Genomic DNA, 17,024 nt, shown 5'->3' with positions numbered 1-17,024 from the left:
ATTTCGCAGACGGTCCCCATTTTAGCAACCAAGGTCGAGGGCTCTGTAGGTGACGTCATACGTAATGCCAGTTTGTCCACCGAGAGAAGCATCACTAAATATCCTGAGGTATAATAACCCCAACGTACTTTATTATATTTTTAATTAGCTATGTTATCGCTGTAATCCTATACGGTATCATATATCATTTTAAAATATATTATTGCATAATAGTTCTTTATTGTGGGTCTGACAATGAGCTCAATTAGAATATTTTTGATGACAAAGCATTCCCTTAGTCTAAAATGACATGTCATAAGACTTCATAGGACTATACAGACTTGTATAAAAATGTCAAATTTTTAAGACCAAAAAACACTATTCCACTGATTTTGTTATTACCATGGCATAGGTTATTACCAGGGATGCAAACTCATGCGGTGAAAAAGGTGAGATACACAAAACCACTCAGAATTCATTCAAGTGCCCTATTTTGGGATAATAAAAAAAGGTGACCATCACCTAAAAGTGACTATTTTGCATCCCTGTATTACACTTAAGAATGTATTCTTCCACCTGTGATTGAAATTGAGGTGCAGATATTAAGTTCCCTTACGATGAAAAACACTAGAGAAATTATCAAATTTTTTATTGACATTTTATACCAGTCATAACACAGAAACAACAAAAAATGAGAAAACTGTACATTGGTAGGTAAACCCCAAAACCACAATGGATATCCAGCTGTTTGTGGCACATACATTTGTGGGATAAACTGAAATGACAGTGATGTGATTTTCAGTATCCGAAAGTAAAAAATGCATGTTGTTTTTAGCATATTCATTTAACCATCCTCACAATGTACCGTCACTGTACTGAGAAATTGTGACATGATTAAAAAATAATCTAGTTTTACAGCAGCTATACAAATGTTATTACAATTTTGTTGCCAAACAGGAAAACACCCCCCCCCCCCCCTCCCTGCCTCCCAAAATCACGCAGAACTGACCAATTCCAGTACTGGTGAGCATGAATATTAAACTGAACCGTGAACAAGAAATTACATAATACAGAGCACAGCTTTTATAGTCACTCATCCTATTCCGCAAAGACAAAAGAATGTTCATTGTGTACAAAATCCCCAAACAATTCAGGTAACTAACACAATCCCTCATGAAGTCTCTGGAATGTTGCAATGCAAACTCCTCCAGTTGAACATCAAATTCCTGATATAGGCATGGTTGCATTAGCTGCAACCTGGCCCTCCCTCTTTTGTAAGCAAATTCAGAAACACATAAGAAAAAAGAAAAGAAAAAAGAACAAACACCACACAATGACCAAAACCATCCCCTTCACAGACTCCATGCAATAAAGTGGAGCTTGTGTCTTTCGTTTTTTTTAATGTATTTCTAAAATCGTCACTAAAAACATTGCTGACTTTTCTTAAGAAAATAGTTGATAAAAAATATTCTCTGCATTATACAAGAAAGGAGGTACAGGGAGCGCTGGTGAATGCGTTTAGGGTTGTAGCTACTCTGCATCTTCAGCATCTTCATCTTTTTCAGCCTTCTCTTCCTCCTCCTCGTCTTCCTCTGCATCTCCCTCTGCCTCATCTGCTGCTGGGGCCTCCTGGAGGATGGAGAGAAATGCACACACATTGATTGTCAAGTCTATATTCAATACACCCATAATACACAAAATATAGTTGCCTAAACATGCCCCACCCCCACCACAGAGGTTCTACCATCAACAAAATGCAAATTTGGAACATCAAGAATCATGGAGAGGAAAGCTTTAATACCTCCTCCTCAGCTTTGGCCTCTCCATTTTCTGCTGGGGCTTCTTCTTCTTCCTCCTCCTCCTCCTTCTCAACCTCAGGTTCTTCTACTTTCTCCTTCTCTGGTTTGGCCTTCACTACCTCCTTCACCTTTTTGGTGGCCTTAGCCGGCGGTGCCTTCTGTGCCTAAAAATGCCAAACAAACAGCCATGAAATGCATGATAGCCTACATGTAGACAGGGTTCCCACACCTTGTGTTAAACACCAAATTCAAGGACTTTCCAGGCCCAATTCCCTCAAATCAAGGACCCAACACGGCATAGTTTGAGACACGGATCAAGGTTAATAAGTGTTACAACACTGATAATTTTATGATGAGAACATAAAATATAGATTTTTAATGGATTTAGGTGCCAACTAAAATGGCAGAATTTCTCTCCATTTACCTTCGCCTTTGGCTTGGGCTCTGGTGTTGCTTTCTGTAAAACAATTATCATACTTTTATTATTAGTGTCAAAATCACACACAGAATTCAGTATACAGCTGTTTTCATTAAATGGTATGGCGTCTTGGCTGAGGCATATAGAACTTACGTTTTGCAACCTACTGGATCGTCTCTTTGCCTGCAGAAAAAAATAGAACAAAATGTTCATTCAGTTGTCAGTTAAGTACAGTGCATCACAAAATAACCAAAACAGATACATATCATCTCTTGCAAGCCTGAAATACTAACCGGAGATGCAGCATCATCAGCGGCCTGTTAGACAGAGAAAGAATAAAGATCTTAGTAAGCCAAGAACAACAATCCCGCATTCATGAGTGTGCAAAAGTGGGTGTGTAATGCAAAAGGGGGATGGGCAGACACGCAGCCACCCCCTCCCCCTACCTACCCTCCCATAAATTAAAGAGAAATTATGCAATCTCAGAGCGGGGGATGGGAGACTGGCATTATGTGGCATATTCAAAACTCGACAACATTGTAGTCACTGGTATGTTTACGTTTACTATGCACTGTGGTTTCTTAACAAGTAGGTCATAATAAAAACATAATATAAAGTTTGTGTGGAGCGCGGGTCGGTAGGCCTACTCGAAGCACGAGGGGGAAACACTAGCCCCCGCCTCTACATGCTTTTTCATTCATCAATACATGATGGGGGTTGTTACACGACGACCTACAACGACATCTAGTTCCCATCAAGCCTAACCTCTAAATATTCAACGTGGCTATACGCGTAAACAGCAACACTGCACAAACCAGTTTTGCGAAAATCACCACGACACGCACACAACTCGTAATTAAATCTAATAAACGTGTCCACACCTATCTAAAATGCTCCAGTTTCTACATTAACTACGCCCAAGAAGATTTAGAACCTCAGAGGACCCGTGCTGAAAAATGCATTTTTCAACATGCATCGGCTGCCATGACACTCCTAAAGAAAAGAGTAGGCTACCCTCTCCAAGTGCCATAACGTTAAGGGTGACGCGCATTAGCGCCACCATACGCTTTAGCGCACATACAGGTCTAAATCTGAGCGGTGTGGATCGCAAAATCACATATACAAACTCAATACATTCGTGGTAACCATCTTGATATTCAAATAGAACGTGTACATTACACGGAGAAGCACCGATGTCCAAAATATATCAAATTACGCGGGACAGTTCTCTGCAATGGCAACCTGTGTAGCCTCCATGGACGGTGCCTACACCCCTTTGTTTGATCTCATTAACGTTACCGAGAAGCCAAATTATTTACACCAGACGAGTATATGCATTATATCGTCCGAACTATGCAATAGCCTACAACAAAAGTGACCACATTTCAAGAGATAATGCAATTCGCGACGCAAACTAGCTCGACGAAAAAACGTGCCGCGCTGCACAAAGTAAAAAGGCGCCACTTCCCTGTATCAACAAGGCAGACATGAGCACAGCAAAGGGAACACTGATTCATCACGCTACTGCATGCACGTACAATACTGTGACATATACATAACACATGCTGTGTGAAATGATAACGTAAAATTGTAAAATAGATTTGGAAATTCTTCGTCAAATTGTCATAGCCCACGATGTACACATTCCAACTTACCCCGTTTTCTCTCTTGGTCTTCATTGTTGCTTAGCTTGTATGGTGTAGAGACAAAAAGTGAAAGAAAGAACAATACAGCCTTTTGCAGTTTAGTGGAAATGCAGTGAGTCTGCCCTCGGTTACCTCACCTCACTCTATACCGTCTATGCTCTATACAGATTAGAACAGTCTGTTATAAATGTCCCATCAGTACCAGAACTAGCTCAAACCGGATTGGATCCCCCTCTATGTATATTGTATTCCTTACCCTACCAACCTACAGGGAAGGCTAGTTCTCCGCCCCTTGCTTCCTGTGATTGGCTTTGGAGTCCAGGCAACATATTTTTGAACCATAGCATGTTACCTGTATGGATAGGTCCGTATGCCAATCATTTGACCTAGCTTTTACTCTGAATTTTGTTTTTTGTAATTATGGGTTGAGGTTTTAAGAGAAGCAAGTCGTTTGGTTTGGTGTACTGTACAAGTCCTGAAAAAAGTCTTCAATTATATTTCCTAAGTGCCTAAACTCAAGGGCTGTAAAGGTTTTGAAACGTTAAAGTAGCATTTTAAAGTAAATATATAAGTAGCACTGTTGTCTTTTGTTGGGAAACAGCGCAGTCACACAGACCAAGCTGTCTCTAATTTCCACGTTACCAAATTGTCTTCTGTACATTTTGTTCTAATGCCAAAGTCGTAAACTGAAAAGGAAACCAGCAGACTACCCGCCATAGACTGTAAATAGAGACTACCCTGCAAAAAAGTGCACACCTTCCACAAGTTCCACTTGATAACTTTACAATTTGAGCCTTTACCCCAACGTTATACTAACAAGTCTCTTACATGATGCCGCTTCTAATTACCCTGCATCTTTGATCTTTATCATACATAGCCTTCATATAGCTTATTCCCATGATAGCTGTAGAGCTGTGTCGTCCAGCAGTGTACAGCTGTACACAACAGGCTAGGCTGCGTGACGAGAGAGAAAAACAAACATGGCGACTGGGTACGCTTGGTTTCTTGTGCTGTGCTCAGTCTTTCTGTGCAATCTCATGAAAACACTCCTACCAACCATATCCTCTTTCGTAAGTAGGAATGTTGTGTCGGATATGAAGTGTCGGGTTTACATTTTGTGTATGTTGTGCGAGTATTTGTGTATTTAGCCTCGCCCCCAAAGATAGCAAACAATTTTGCCGCTTAGCCTGCTGTAGCTACATAAGGAGGCTAATGGCCTTGCTAAATCGATAGCTTGAAGCGATCAAGTTAGCTGAGCTAAGGTTAGCTGTTCATGTTGGAGGGTGTGGTTTTAGCGATTATCAGGTTCTACTGCACTGAACACACAAAGGAGGGGGAATAGATTCAAATTATATTGCATCATGCTTTCTACACTGTAACGCATGATATTGGCGCCTGTGCCACTTTTAATTACAGGGATTGCTCAAATGTTAGCTGAACTTCATGAAGCTTTGTGACCTAACAAATTAGGAGAGGATGAGGCAGCCATAACGTTAACGTTATGTTAAATGCTATGTTGCTCTGTAAAACAATAAATGATGTATTTCCCTTTCTAGCTGTCAAAGTTGGTTCAGAAGGATGCTGAGCAGGAAAGTGAGATGAGGGCGGAGATCCAGGAGATGAAGAAGGAGCACTCTTCTATTAGCATGATGGATGAGTTTGCTAGATATGCCAGATTGGAGCGTAAAATCAACAAGATGACAGACAAGCTCAAAACACATGGTAAGAGACCAGACTCGTCTCTGCTACTGACAAGGGTCCACAGCTTCTTTTGTCTTGGAAATGGAGGGAAGATACAAAGCCCCTTTCAGACATGCATCCTTTCCCAGGAATGTCCTAGGACAGTTTCTGCATGGGGTCATGTATGAATGTTGATGCCTGGGTCCAGACCTTTGAATCCGCCCACTCCATGGATCAAATTGATGAGTGTAACGAGTTGACAATAGACCCTTCTCACGGGGGCCATTTTGTGTCGAGAAGCCAGGGTAAACACAGGTGCAAGCAAAACACTAATGAGGGTTTCCAACTTCCATGATTGGGATTTGGAAACCCTCATTAGTGTTTTGCTTGCACCTGTGTTTACCCTGGCTTCTCGACACAAAATGGCCCCCGTGAGAAGGGTCTATTCAGTCTGATATCAGGCTAGTATGAATGGGTACAGGTAGCCTCAACGCGAGACTCATCAGTCATTCTTCCTTCTGAGTTTCGGATGCGCGGCCCCTATATCCACTGCAACGTCGGCTAAATAGCTGCACGCGATATACATGTTATCAATCACAATAAAACTGTACCCACCTCAGAGACAATGTTGTTATCCAAGATATGGGTGTCCTGGCAATAGTACCTACTTTCCAATACCGAGCCCTTGTTCACATGCCAGTGCTGAAGTTTTTAGGTGCTCCACAGCGCCGGATGTATCGGTTCGGTGCTCAGTAGTTGGGAGGGTGTACTGCAGTTTACAATTTTGAGCATTGGCTCCGCCATGTGAAAAAGTGCTCGGTATTGGAAAGTACGCACTATTTGGGAGTGCCAGGGCACCCACATCATGGATGACAACATTGTCTCGGAGGTGGGTACAGTGTTATTGTGATTGATAACATGTATATCGCGTGCAGCCATTTAGCCAACGTTGCAGTTGATATAGGGGCCGTGCATCCAAGACTCAGAAAGAAGAATGAATGATGAGGCTCGTGTTGAGGATAGGGTACAGGGATAGATATCCAGTGAAATTCTGTACCAATTTCCCACCACAAGTCAGAAGTCATAGTAACATTCCATGGAATATCCTTGCATGGCTGTTGTATGACAGCAGTAACATTACAGGGAAGGACATGTAAAGGGTTACGCCGACAGATTTACTTGAATGAAAGCTAATTAAAAAAGGGGTGGGAAAATAACATGGCATTTCAAATGGTTACATTTTCAATTAGTGCAATTAAATATATATTTTGTTAGTGGCATTTATTAAAAGCAGACTGCATTTAAGAATGGACACAATACATTTCACAACCTGGGTGGGAAATTAAATAATTGCATTACTTTGAACTGATGAAAAAAAGGGTAAGGACATTATTGTTCCCTGTATCTGAGAGCTAAAAGCACTCTGCGATACGTTCTATAATCGCTATAGTGTTTATAGATTTTATGAGCAACAGCGTCCATAATCAAAGTTGAGTGATGATGGAATGTTGGTGACTTTGTAGCGCTCCATCGGACGATCATAAATCGTTGTAGCCTACTATAAACCGCTCTTATAAACGCATTGAAATGATGTACGTCTCTATTTGCATATAGAGTGGAATCACAGGTGGTCACTCCAGACGCATGTGGATACGCATTCCAATGCCAGGTGTGAACTGATGTACTTATAGGCTGGATTCACACAGGATCCAGCGCTCTGCATTGGCCCCCCGCCCTCCATTCATAGTCAATGGAGGCAGTGCGTCAAGCTCCGGCAGTGACTACAGCAGGGGGCTGCATGAAAACCATACACCGGTCGTACGGCAAGAGTACAGGGCGATCCTACTTTGGGGGGATGCAACTCGACGTCATGCTGCAGCTGGCCAATCTAGACACCACACACACACAGCTCGGTTACGTCTGTTTCACTCTCTTATGTCTTCTCTTCTCTCTCTCTCTCTCAAAAGTCACGGCTGTATCTGTTCTTAACAATAAAACTCCTCCTGTTATTTTGTCAATGAAAGTCTGCCTTTTTATATGAATGACTTGGCAGGAATGTTTCAACAACACGGCTCCACACGACTGAAAGCGTCAAACAACAGAAACGACACTAAAAAAAGAGAGAAACTAAACTAAAGCTACAAAATAGCCTACAGCCTTTTAAAAACGCATTTTACTGGTTCGCTCGCACACATGTTTGTTTTGAAGGGGAGAAGGCAGAAAGGGGGGGTAAAGTGAGACACTCCCACCCCGACGTCCACTGCATGTTTTTCACCCCTGCTTCACCCACTGCCGGAGCCTGACGCACTACCCCCATTGACTATGAATGGAGCGTAGGGGGGGGCCAATGCTGAGCGCCGGAGTCCAGCCTCCTCCACTTGTGAGCACCCAGCTCTGAACAGGGCCACTGAGGATCACCTGTGTGTGTATGGGGGAAGGGGAGAGGCGGAGGGAATGGAGTTGTGGAAGTATCCTGCAACAGGACAGGACTATCGAAAACGTCTGCTTGACAACAAGGGAGCAAGCCCAAATAAGCAACTACATTTTACAAACAAGCCCAAAAAAACACAACCCGCCACTACCAATATTTGTAAGTAAATTTACAGAAAAACAAGCCCAAGGTCGCTATAATAAGCCGACTTGGCAACACGGTCTCTGCTGCTGACAAGGGTTCACACAGCTTCTTTTGTCTTGGAAATGGAGGGAAAATACAACACATTTTGTCACGCACACACAGCCACAGGTAGATGAAAGCCAACAACTGCTTCACTCTCATTCTCTATCTTGTAACTCTTCAACAAGGGACAACATCCAGGGAGGGGTCCTCCACACCTCTGTGTGTTATAAACTGTTGCTGTCTGCCACGGTACATTTCACACATTAAAAAGACTCAAGTGTGGGAAGTGGCGTGTGGGTTTTACACTGGACGTTAACTTGGGGGCAGCTGCTGCCTGTTGCTGTCCCTCAGCCCCTGGTGACATGGCCTAACAGAACTTGCCAAGTAAACACGTGTATGCCAGTAAAAAGCCTGCTGTACCGTCTAAGTAATGGAAATAGTGTTGTAGTATTATCGACTACTAACATTTTACGTTTTGGAAGCGTAGTATTTTAAAGGTCTCCATGCATATTTTACACGTGTTAAAGTGACCATCTGTTTTTAGCTCTCCTGCTTAACTGTTGGCATTTTCTGGAAACTTCACTCTGAGACTTAATTTCTGAGCCAATATACCAACAAGCCCACATGTGCCCTCGTGTTAGGATCAAGCACAATGTCCATGGCCGGCTATACAGCCCATATGGCACTCTATACGGTTTCACTAAGTCCTTGAGATAATGAATGACTTCTCTGTAGCCTCAGACTGTACTTGATCCTCCCAAACAGCTGTCTCTCACTCTCACCCACTGTGCTCATCAACGGCAATTTCCCACTATTTCTTTGTAAAGCATTTGCAGTACAGAATGTGCAGTTTGTATTTAAATGTATGAACTGTATTAAACATTTGGTACACAATGCATTTTTGTTTTCTCTAGCCTCGCTCTTGCCTAAGACCGTACAAAGAGCGTACTATTCTGTTGTTTGCCATGAGGAACACATCAATTGGGAATGTGCAATAAAAGACATTAGGGTACTATAGGCGGAATCCCCACCACAGAAAATCAGTTAATCAGGCTAACAGTTGTGTATTTCTTTTCCTTTTGCAGTGAAGTCAAGAACATCGCAACAGGCTAAAATTAAATGGGTGGTCAACATTGTCTTTTATATACTGCAGGTAGGTGGGAAACATAATCACGTAAGTGCATTCACTTTGGAATTCAACCAAGAGACAAGACGCACATAAACCTAGTTCAGTATAAGTGTGGGCCATCTGTGTGATCGCCTTTGATACTATCAGTATTCATTTGTCTTCATCGTTAACTTAGACTGGTGCATTTCAGTCGTCTTTTCTTACCATAAATAAGATGTGTATTTCTGGTATTAAAAGTATGAACAGGGCGGTTAACTGGGATGAGCTTGGAGAGTCTTGGATTTAAGTTATGGACAACTTGGTACATCATGATTGCGTTTTGATGAATATTGAACTCAGCAAGCCTCAGGAGATTAAAGCTATGGAAGAGGGAACGTGTGGGTGCGTTAAAATCAGACCAGGATATGGCTTGTATTATTTTCTTTTGTAAGCTTTCTAATTTCTTCAAGTAACTGGGGAAGGTGTTGCACCATATAATGTTACAGTAATTAATGTGTGGCTCAAACAAGGTTTTGTACAAGATCAGGAGAGCAGATAAAGGAAGAAAATAACGGAGTTTGAAGAATAGACCAACATATTTAGACAGTTTTGTTTCTTACTAAATTCTTCGTATTTTCAAGACAGCAGAGACTGTACTAAGAGAGCTGACATTGTAAAAATCATGACAAACTACAAAATTGATGTTTAGATTTGGTTCACCGATCGACTAAAATGACATGAATGGAAGAATACTGGTATGCGTTGTTCTAACTTTGAACTATTTTGTGTGTGTGTTGATTGTCAGGCTGCTGTGATGATCTCCTTTTTCTGGAAGTATTACTCTGAACCAGTGATGGTGTTCCCCAGCAGATGGATAGCTCCTGTGGAGCGCCTTGTGGCATTCCCAACAGGAGTGGCAGGTAATCTGCAACTAGTGTTACTCATTGATCATGTATTTCCTAGAATATAAGGCAGATTGTGAACAGTACCAAGGAGGTTCATGTATGGGAATAATATACTGAAACTTAGAACACGGCTCTCTCGAATACTCGATTCTGATTGGTCAATCAACAATATTCACCGGTCATTATTTCTCGACAACCGACCGCTGCTCTGCCACACCTGGATTAATCAGTTGGTAAGAGCATTTTGTCCGCAGACGCTACTAATTAGGCCAACCAGTTGCAGCTGTGGTGTCTTGTGTGCCAATTACGAATGAAACCGCTTTGTGTTGAAAACGCTATTAAAAAATCTATTTGAATAATTATTTTTGTCAGATTATTGAATGATTTAGTTGTAGGCCGTGTTCTAAGCGGGATAATGTATACTGAGCCGGTGATTACTGGAAATAATGACCTTCAGGTGAATATTAAGCCCTCCGCTGCGCGTCGGGCTAAATCATTCACCTGTCGGTCATTATTTCCACAGTAATCACCGGCTCAGTATAGACCAAATCAGCGGGATGTTTACATTTACTTCCGGGTACCCCTGGGTCCACACATTATAATGGCGGTGAACGGCACAAACTGACATGTTGAAGACAAAAACAGACAAAGAAGACAAAAATGGTTTGTCCGTGTTGTGTTGTTGTTTAATATCATTCATAACAACACTTTCACTAACGTTAGTGGAGACCAGACTAGCTAATTTACCTGTTGGACCAGACCAGAGTAGACTTGAAGCTAAATTAAATTAACGTCGCGTCAGTAGCTCTGTCTGTAACGTTAAAAAAACAGCGAGTTTGACAGACAAACAAACGTTATTAGCTAGCTAACACTACATAAAACAAACACAGAAGAAATGCTAGATACGTCGGACAAGCATGTTTACCAACCGTTTAACCATTTAAATTGAAAGTAGTCGGCCGAAAACAACGAGAGGGTTTGACAGCATTTATTTGACAACACGCACATTTAAACCTGCCGCCTTCCCCAAGTGGTACCCGGAAGTAAATTTGTTTACTTATAGACGTCAGGTGACGTCACGGTGATTTGGTCTATACATTATCCCTTACTTAGAACACGGCTCTCTTGAATACTCAATTCTGATTGGTCAATCAACAAGATTCACCGGTCATTATTTCTCGACAACCGACCGCTGCTCTGCCACACCTGGATTAATCAGTTGATAAGAGCTTTTTGTCAGCAACCAGTTGCAGCTGTGGTGTCTTGTGTGCCAATTACGAATGAAACCGCTTTGTCGTTGAAAACGCTATTAAAAAATCTATTTGAATAATTATTTTTGTCAGATTATTGAATGATTTAGTTGTAGGCCGTGTTCTAAGCGGGATAATGGATAGTGAGCCGGTGATTACTGGAAATAATGACCTTCAGGTGAATGATTAAGCCCTCCGCTGCGCGTCGGGCTCAATATCACCTGTCGGTCATTATTTCGCCAGTAATCACCTGCTCACTATCCATTATCCCTTACATATATCACTGTCCCAAATGTTTATGACGTATACATTCAAGGGAGAATCAGATTCCTTTGTTTAGTTGGAATGGCCATGATACTGATTGAAACACATTGCTGTTCTGTATTTAGATGAGTGTGATATAGTTATCAAGCTCAAGCTGCTTTTCATTTGTTCACAGCTTCACAAAGCCATTGTTTCCTTTCAGGTGGAGTGGGAATCACATGCTGGTTGGTGGTCTGCAACAAAGTAGTTGCTCTTGGTCTGCATACTGTCGGCTAGATGTTCCACTTGTGTTCACAGAAGAATTGTCTACATTTGTTTTCTAACTTATTGCTCAACATTTTGTCCATAAAGCTACAAAAGCATAGCCTGATATCAGTCTTAATGGGCCTTTTTTCTGTGCCTGGCCATATTGATTGGAAGTTGGAAACCCTCGTTAAGGTTTTACTTGCACCTGTGTTTACCCTGCCTTTTTTACACAAAATGGCAGCTGTAAAAAAGGCCTATTGTCAACTTGTTACACTCCGTTTCCATCGCTAAAACGCAACTCGGTGGAGTGGGCAGATTCGTAGGTCTGAACCCAGGCAGACAAAAGCAAGCATAGATGGAATGTTCTTTTCTTTTGACATTTGTCGTCAACCATTCAAATTTGCACTTGACAACTGCAGTGTATTTTGGCTTTGGCCATTTCAGCTTGCCACACTATGGTGATGTGTGCGTGTCGTGTGTGTGTGTGTGTGTGTGTGTGTGCGCGCGCGCGTTCATGTAAATGTAATTGTTATGTCTTAAGGTAATTATGATTGCACTTTTTTTTAAGGTACAAGGGGTTTGGAAATGTTGAAATATAATTTTAATAAATAAAACGATTGAAAGGAAAGTTGGTATTAATTTTAAAGTGGCAAATTGTAAAATGAAAACAAAGTAGAGCATACAAGCATATACATAGCACATAAAAACATGTATTTAAAGACAATTCAGAAACCAAAAATATGAAATACTTTCCACTGTCCAGTGTCCCTGCAGTAAAAGTCCCCAGAGCCACTGGTCCAGTCAAAGATAAGTGAGCAGATCTCATCTGTATGGTGACGGGACGGTCTTTCCTTCATATCTGAACTTTTGCCCTCAGCCAAGTCTGCCGTCCACTCAACAAATCAGCGATGTCACTAAAGACCAGTCAAGTCTGCCGTCCACTCAACAAATCAGTGATGTCACTATAGACTTGTCAAGTCTGCCGTCTACTCAACAAATCAGCGATGTCACTATAGACCAGTCAAGTCTGCCGTCCACTCAACAAATCAGTGTTGTCACTATAGACTTGTCAAGTCTGCCGTCCACTCAACAAATCAGCGATGTCACTAAAGACCAGCCAAGTCTGCCGTCCACTCAACAAATCAGTGATGCCACTATAGACTTGCCAAGTCTGCCGTCCACTCAACAAATCAGCGATGTCACTAAAGACCAGCCAAGTCTGCCGTCCACTCAACAAATCAGTGATGTCACTAAAGACCAGCCAAGTCTGCCGTCCACTCAACAAATCAGTGATGTCACTATAGACTTGCCAAGTCTGCCGTCCACTCAACAAATCAGTGATGTCACTATAGACCAAACAGCTCCTTCATCAGGCTGCTCTTTCTGTTTGGGTCTAGACTAGAGGAAGCCCTTAGCTTTATTAGAACTTTAGGACCTTTTTTTAGTAACACTTGGTCCTTAATATTTGGCACCATTACTAAGCACATACTGTATGCCTAAATGTGTTCTTAACGTTTGTGGTGCACTCTTGTTTGCTGTCCTGTTTGCATATCCTGGAGGGAATTGTTGGTAGATAAACACCAGTATGTTTGACATTTTTCCCCCTCCAGACAACTTTGCATTGGGACACTGCCAGACTGTGGTAGTTAGGGAGTATTCCAACTCCAAGTGACCTGCAGCTTTGATGGAGAGAGGGAAGAATCCATCCGTTTGAAGCGTCTTGCTTTGTATGCCTGCAAATGGGAAATGAGTCAGACAGTAGCCGCTAAGTGAAAGTAAATGTGATGTGGCTTATGGAAGTACAATGCAAATTGAGTTACAGTAGCCTGCTATGCTTGTGTACCCTTTTTTTAAGTGCATCTTCAATTCTTTCAGTATCCTATGTTAGGAAAAAGATCTAGTCTCAATATAAAACAAGATATCTTATGTAGAATTATTGCCGACAGAAAAATAAGAGTACACTTGGTTTGGAATATCATTTAAATGATTAGTTACTTATCTTAAATAACACATTAACCCCCCCTCCCTGCTCGTTCAAAATATCAGGACCAGACCACGTCCGCGCCCTCTCTCTGTGACAGTAGTTCTCTTGGATGTTTTTTCTTGTGACATGGTTCAGGCCCAGGGCACTTTTTTGTGTGTGTGTCCCAGACATCTCGCCTAATTCTCCCATAATGCTTAGTCTGGCCGGAATTGCCATATAGCTAACATCATTCCCCCATGTGTTCAAACCAGGCTGCTAACCACTTGTGCTTTGCTGATCCTTTGGGCATTGCTTCCAATAGAGAATAAATGTATGTATAAGAGGAATGCTATCATTATGTTAGCAATGAATTAGAATATACCCAACTCTAAAGAATAAACCTCATCCTACACACCAGAAGCCACTGTATAGGAGGACTTCATGTTGGTGGTTTCTTAATAAATTCAGTCATACACAGATTTTTGCAGCAGACCTCATGAGGTAGTAGGCTACTCATGTACTGCAGGCATTGTAGCAGTGCAGTACATCGCACTGCCTGTGAATGTAGTCATTGTGCTAGAAAACGGCTCTCTTCAACTTACTTTTTTCTTTTGGGGGGGGGGGGGTCCAACTGATTTATAATCCACATTTTAGGGCAGCTGCTGCCAGGACATCTGTATCCCCCCAAAAGACGACACTGGACTCCCACACCCTGATAATCACCTGATCAGTACAGCAGTGGTTCTCAGCCTTTTTCATAGCAAGGACATGTAATTTAGTCTACAATTGTCCTAGAGATAATAGTGAAACTATGATCAAAACAGTCTCCTGCAGGATTTGCACCTTGTGCTGGGAACAGGGATGGCACAAGGAGGATGTGAAAAAACAGTTAGGAACAGTATACAGTACACTAATTCACGGGTGGCATTCGTATGAGTGTTAGTCTTCAATGGTTGGTAATCTTTTTTTTCCTTTTTTCCCCTGAGACCAAATGTTAACAGTTGATAATCCTGAAAAACATGACGAAAATGTCTAACGTTCTGCCTGGTAGTCATAGCTGAGGTGCACACTGATTTTCAACAGACAGAGGTTCATGTTCAAACCAGTGAATTTGTATTTTAATCTTGGATGATGGCTCACGCAGATAAAATCATTCAGACTTTACACAGACGGAAAGAAAAGCAGAATGATATGGCTCCGATTGTATCAGAAAGAGAACACAGTGTGCCAGTGAACCTGGGAGGCTGCTCTTGGATTTGTGGTAGTCCTGCAGCGCCACCGTGTGGCAGTGCTGGAGCCTCTTCAGCAGCTTGTTCTGTGCTACTGCAGATGCCTGCTTAGCTCCTTGATGCAGTGTGTGTGTGTGGGTGTGTGTGTGTGTGTGTGTGTGTGTGAGAGCAGACTTGAGGATCCTCCGCTGTGGATGCTGTAAGGGCCTGAGCGGGGAGAGCCTGAGGACCCTGTGGTTTGTTTGTCTTCTGCTTGAGGAAGTCCTGTGTTCATTTAGCGGAACAGGAAAAACAGGTCATCACTTTAGGCATGTATTCTATAAGGAAGTGGGACACAAGATGTGGCAAGGTTTGGTTACACACAACAGCTATGCTATTTGAAGCCGTGAACTGACTTGGTTGAGGGTTGCCGGTAGGTTAAGATAGTCTAGGTTAGGCTGTTATTAGCTAGATTATTTGGTTGCTACAATTTGCTAGGTAGCTCTGGATAAGGTTAGGGTAGATCTATAGGGTAGGACAGGACAGGGGTTCTATAAACTGTTACAAATTAGACCCCGGACCCCCATTTGATAAGATTTTGTCCCAGGGTCTCCCATCTGATGATTGTAGCTTTTGTGATGACTCTCCTGGCCCTTGGAAATTATTAAGCCCCCCCTTAGCTGGCCCAGCCACAAGTGTCTGGAGCCGCTACTGTTGGAGCGTGGTGTTGGGGTTGGGTTGTGGTTGGGCACACCTGGGCCCGGTGCACTCATAGAAAGGACTTCAGCCCATTCAGTCTATCTACCTCATCCTGCATCAGTCCAACAACCCCAACACCAGGCTCCTGCAAGACAGGGCCAGGAAAGTGGGAGGGTTGTCAGACTTAAGTTTGATTAGCCTACAGAAAGTGCATGAAGCCTATGACCAAAATAGTCATACATTCTGTCATTGTGTTACTTATGGTTGGAATCTTCGTGAAAATAAATGAATACCCTTTTTTCTGGGGACCCCCTAAAGCAGTGGTTCCCAACCAGGGGTACGTGTACCCCTAGGGGTACTTGAGCAGCTTGAAGGGGGTACGTGGAATGATTGGGGATCACAATTTATTTCCAAAATGAAAAAAAAAAAAAAAGTATTCCAAGTCATTTCATAGGCCCATTTCTAAAATGCTATGTACACATGCTCGGTCAGTGTTGGTAAAAAATTAAGACTTTTTCAACCCACCAGAATTATATTATAAAGGGGATTCATTCAAATTATTTTCATGTAATAATCAGTCGTGTTAGATACTAAAAGTTTTAATATGAGTTTAATAGAACAAATTTAGAGAATCATCAACACGCCTGAGTGAGGGGGTACTATTGGCATGGCGAAACAGCTCAAGGGGTACATAAGCCAGAAAAGGTTGGGAAACACTGCCCTAAAGGACCCCTGGGGGTCCCCGGACCCCACTTTGAGAATCACTGGGACATGGCAGGTTGAGCTGTAGACTGGATTAACTGGATTCTTTGTTTGCTACTTACCAATGATAATGTCGATTGGTAGATTCCTTTCTCAACACAATCCATGCTGTTCCTCATACTAACAAATAGTCAGCCACAAACCAATACAAGGTCAAATGGGGTATGCTCCTGTCTGTACAAGCTGACTGAGGATCACTGAAATTGGCTGTATTTTGGATATAAATTTAGTAACATATTATGTCCAAATTATTTCTGATGAATGTCATCTACATGTAGGCTACAATTACACACACACACACACACACACACACACACACACACACACACACACACACACACACACACACACGATTTATTTATTAAAAAATAAAATACATGGTCGCTACATGGTATTTTGAGCTAGGCATAAGTTAAATCAAATGTAGGCTACATTTTTCAATATGTTGAAAGCTATTTTTGATTGATCATGTCATGTGAT

The 17,024-nt window shown here is 42.1% G+C and overlaps 2 protein-coding genes across 2 annotated transcripts; one reads left to right on the top strand and one right to left on the bottom strand.

The window, feature by feature from the left end:
• Nucleotides 1-611: 611 nt before the first annotated feature.
• LOC310777109 (uncharacterized protein) lies at nt 612-4,071 on the bottom strand. The gene is made up of 6 exons (XM_083637374.1): nt 3,852-4,071; nt 2,490-2,513; nt 2,350-2,379; nt 2,203-2,235; nt 1,781-1,942; nt 612-1,608 (listed from the first exon to the last, which is right to left on the bottom strand). Exons 1-6 carry the CDS (start codon nt 3,873-3,875, stop codon nt 1,510-1,512), a joined length of 372 nt encoding a protein of 123 aa, XP_083493500.1. The 5' UTR covers nt 3,876-4,071; the 3' UTR covers nt 612-1,509.
• A 714-nt stretch (nt 4,072-4,785) lies between these two features.
• On the top strand, nt 4,786-12,483 carry get1 (guided entry of tail-anchored proteins factor 1). The gene is made up of 5 exons (XM_083636945.1): nt 4,786-4,912; nt 5,399-5,564; nt 9,225-9,292; nt 10,053-10,167; nt 11,869-12,483. Exons 1-5 carry the CDS (start codon nt 4,823-4,825, stop codon nt 11,940-11,942), a joined length of 513 nt encoding a protein of 170 aa, XP_083493071.1. The 5' UTR covers nt 4,786-4,822; the 3' UTR covers nt 11,943-12,483.
• Nucleotides 12,484-17,024: the final 4,541 nt, after the last annotated feature.

The sequence above is a fragment of the Poromitra crassiceps genome (assembly GCF_964638095.1).
Source record: "Poromitra crassiceps genome assembly, chromosome: 5".
Taxonomy (NCBI): Eukaryota; Metazoa; Chordata; class Actinopteri; order Beryciformes; family Melamphaidae; genus Poromitra; species Poromitra crassiceps.
The sequence above is the reverse complement of the archived record's forward strand: the minus strand, read 5'-3'. Positions and strand labels throughout refer to the sequence as shown.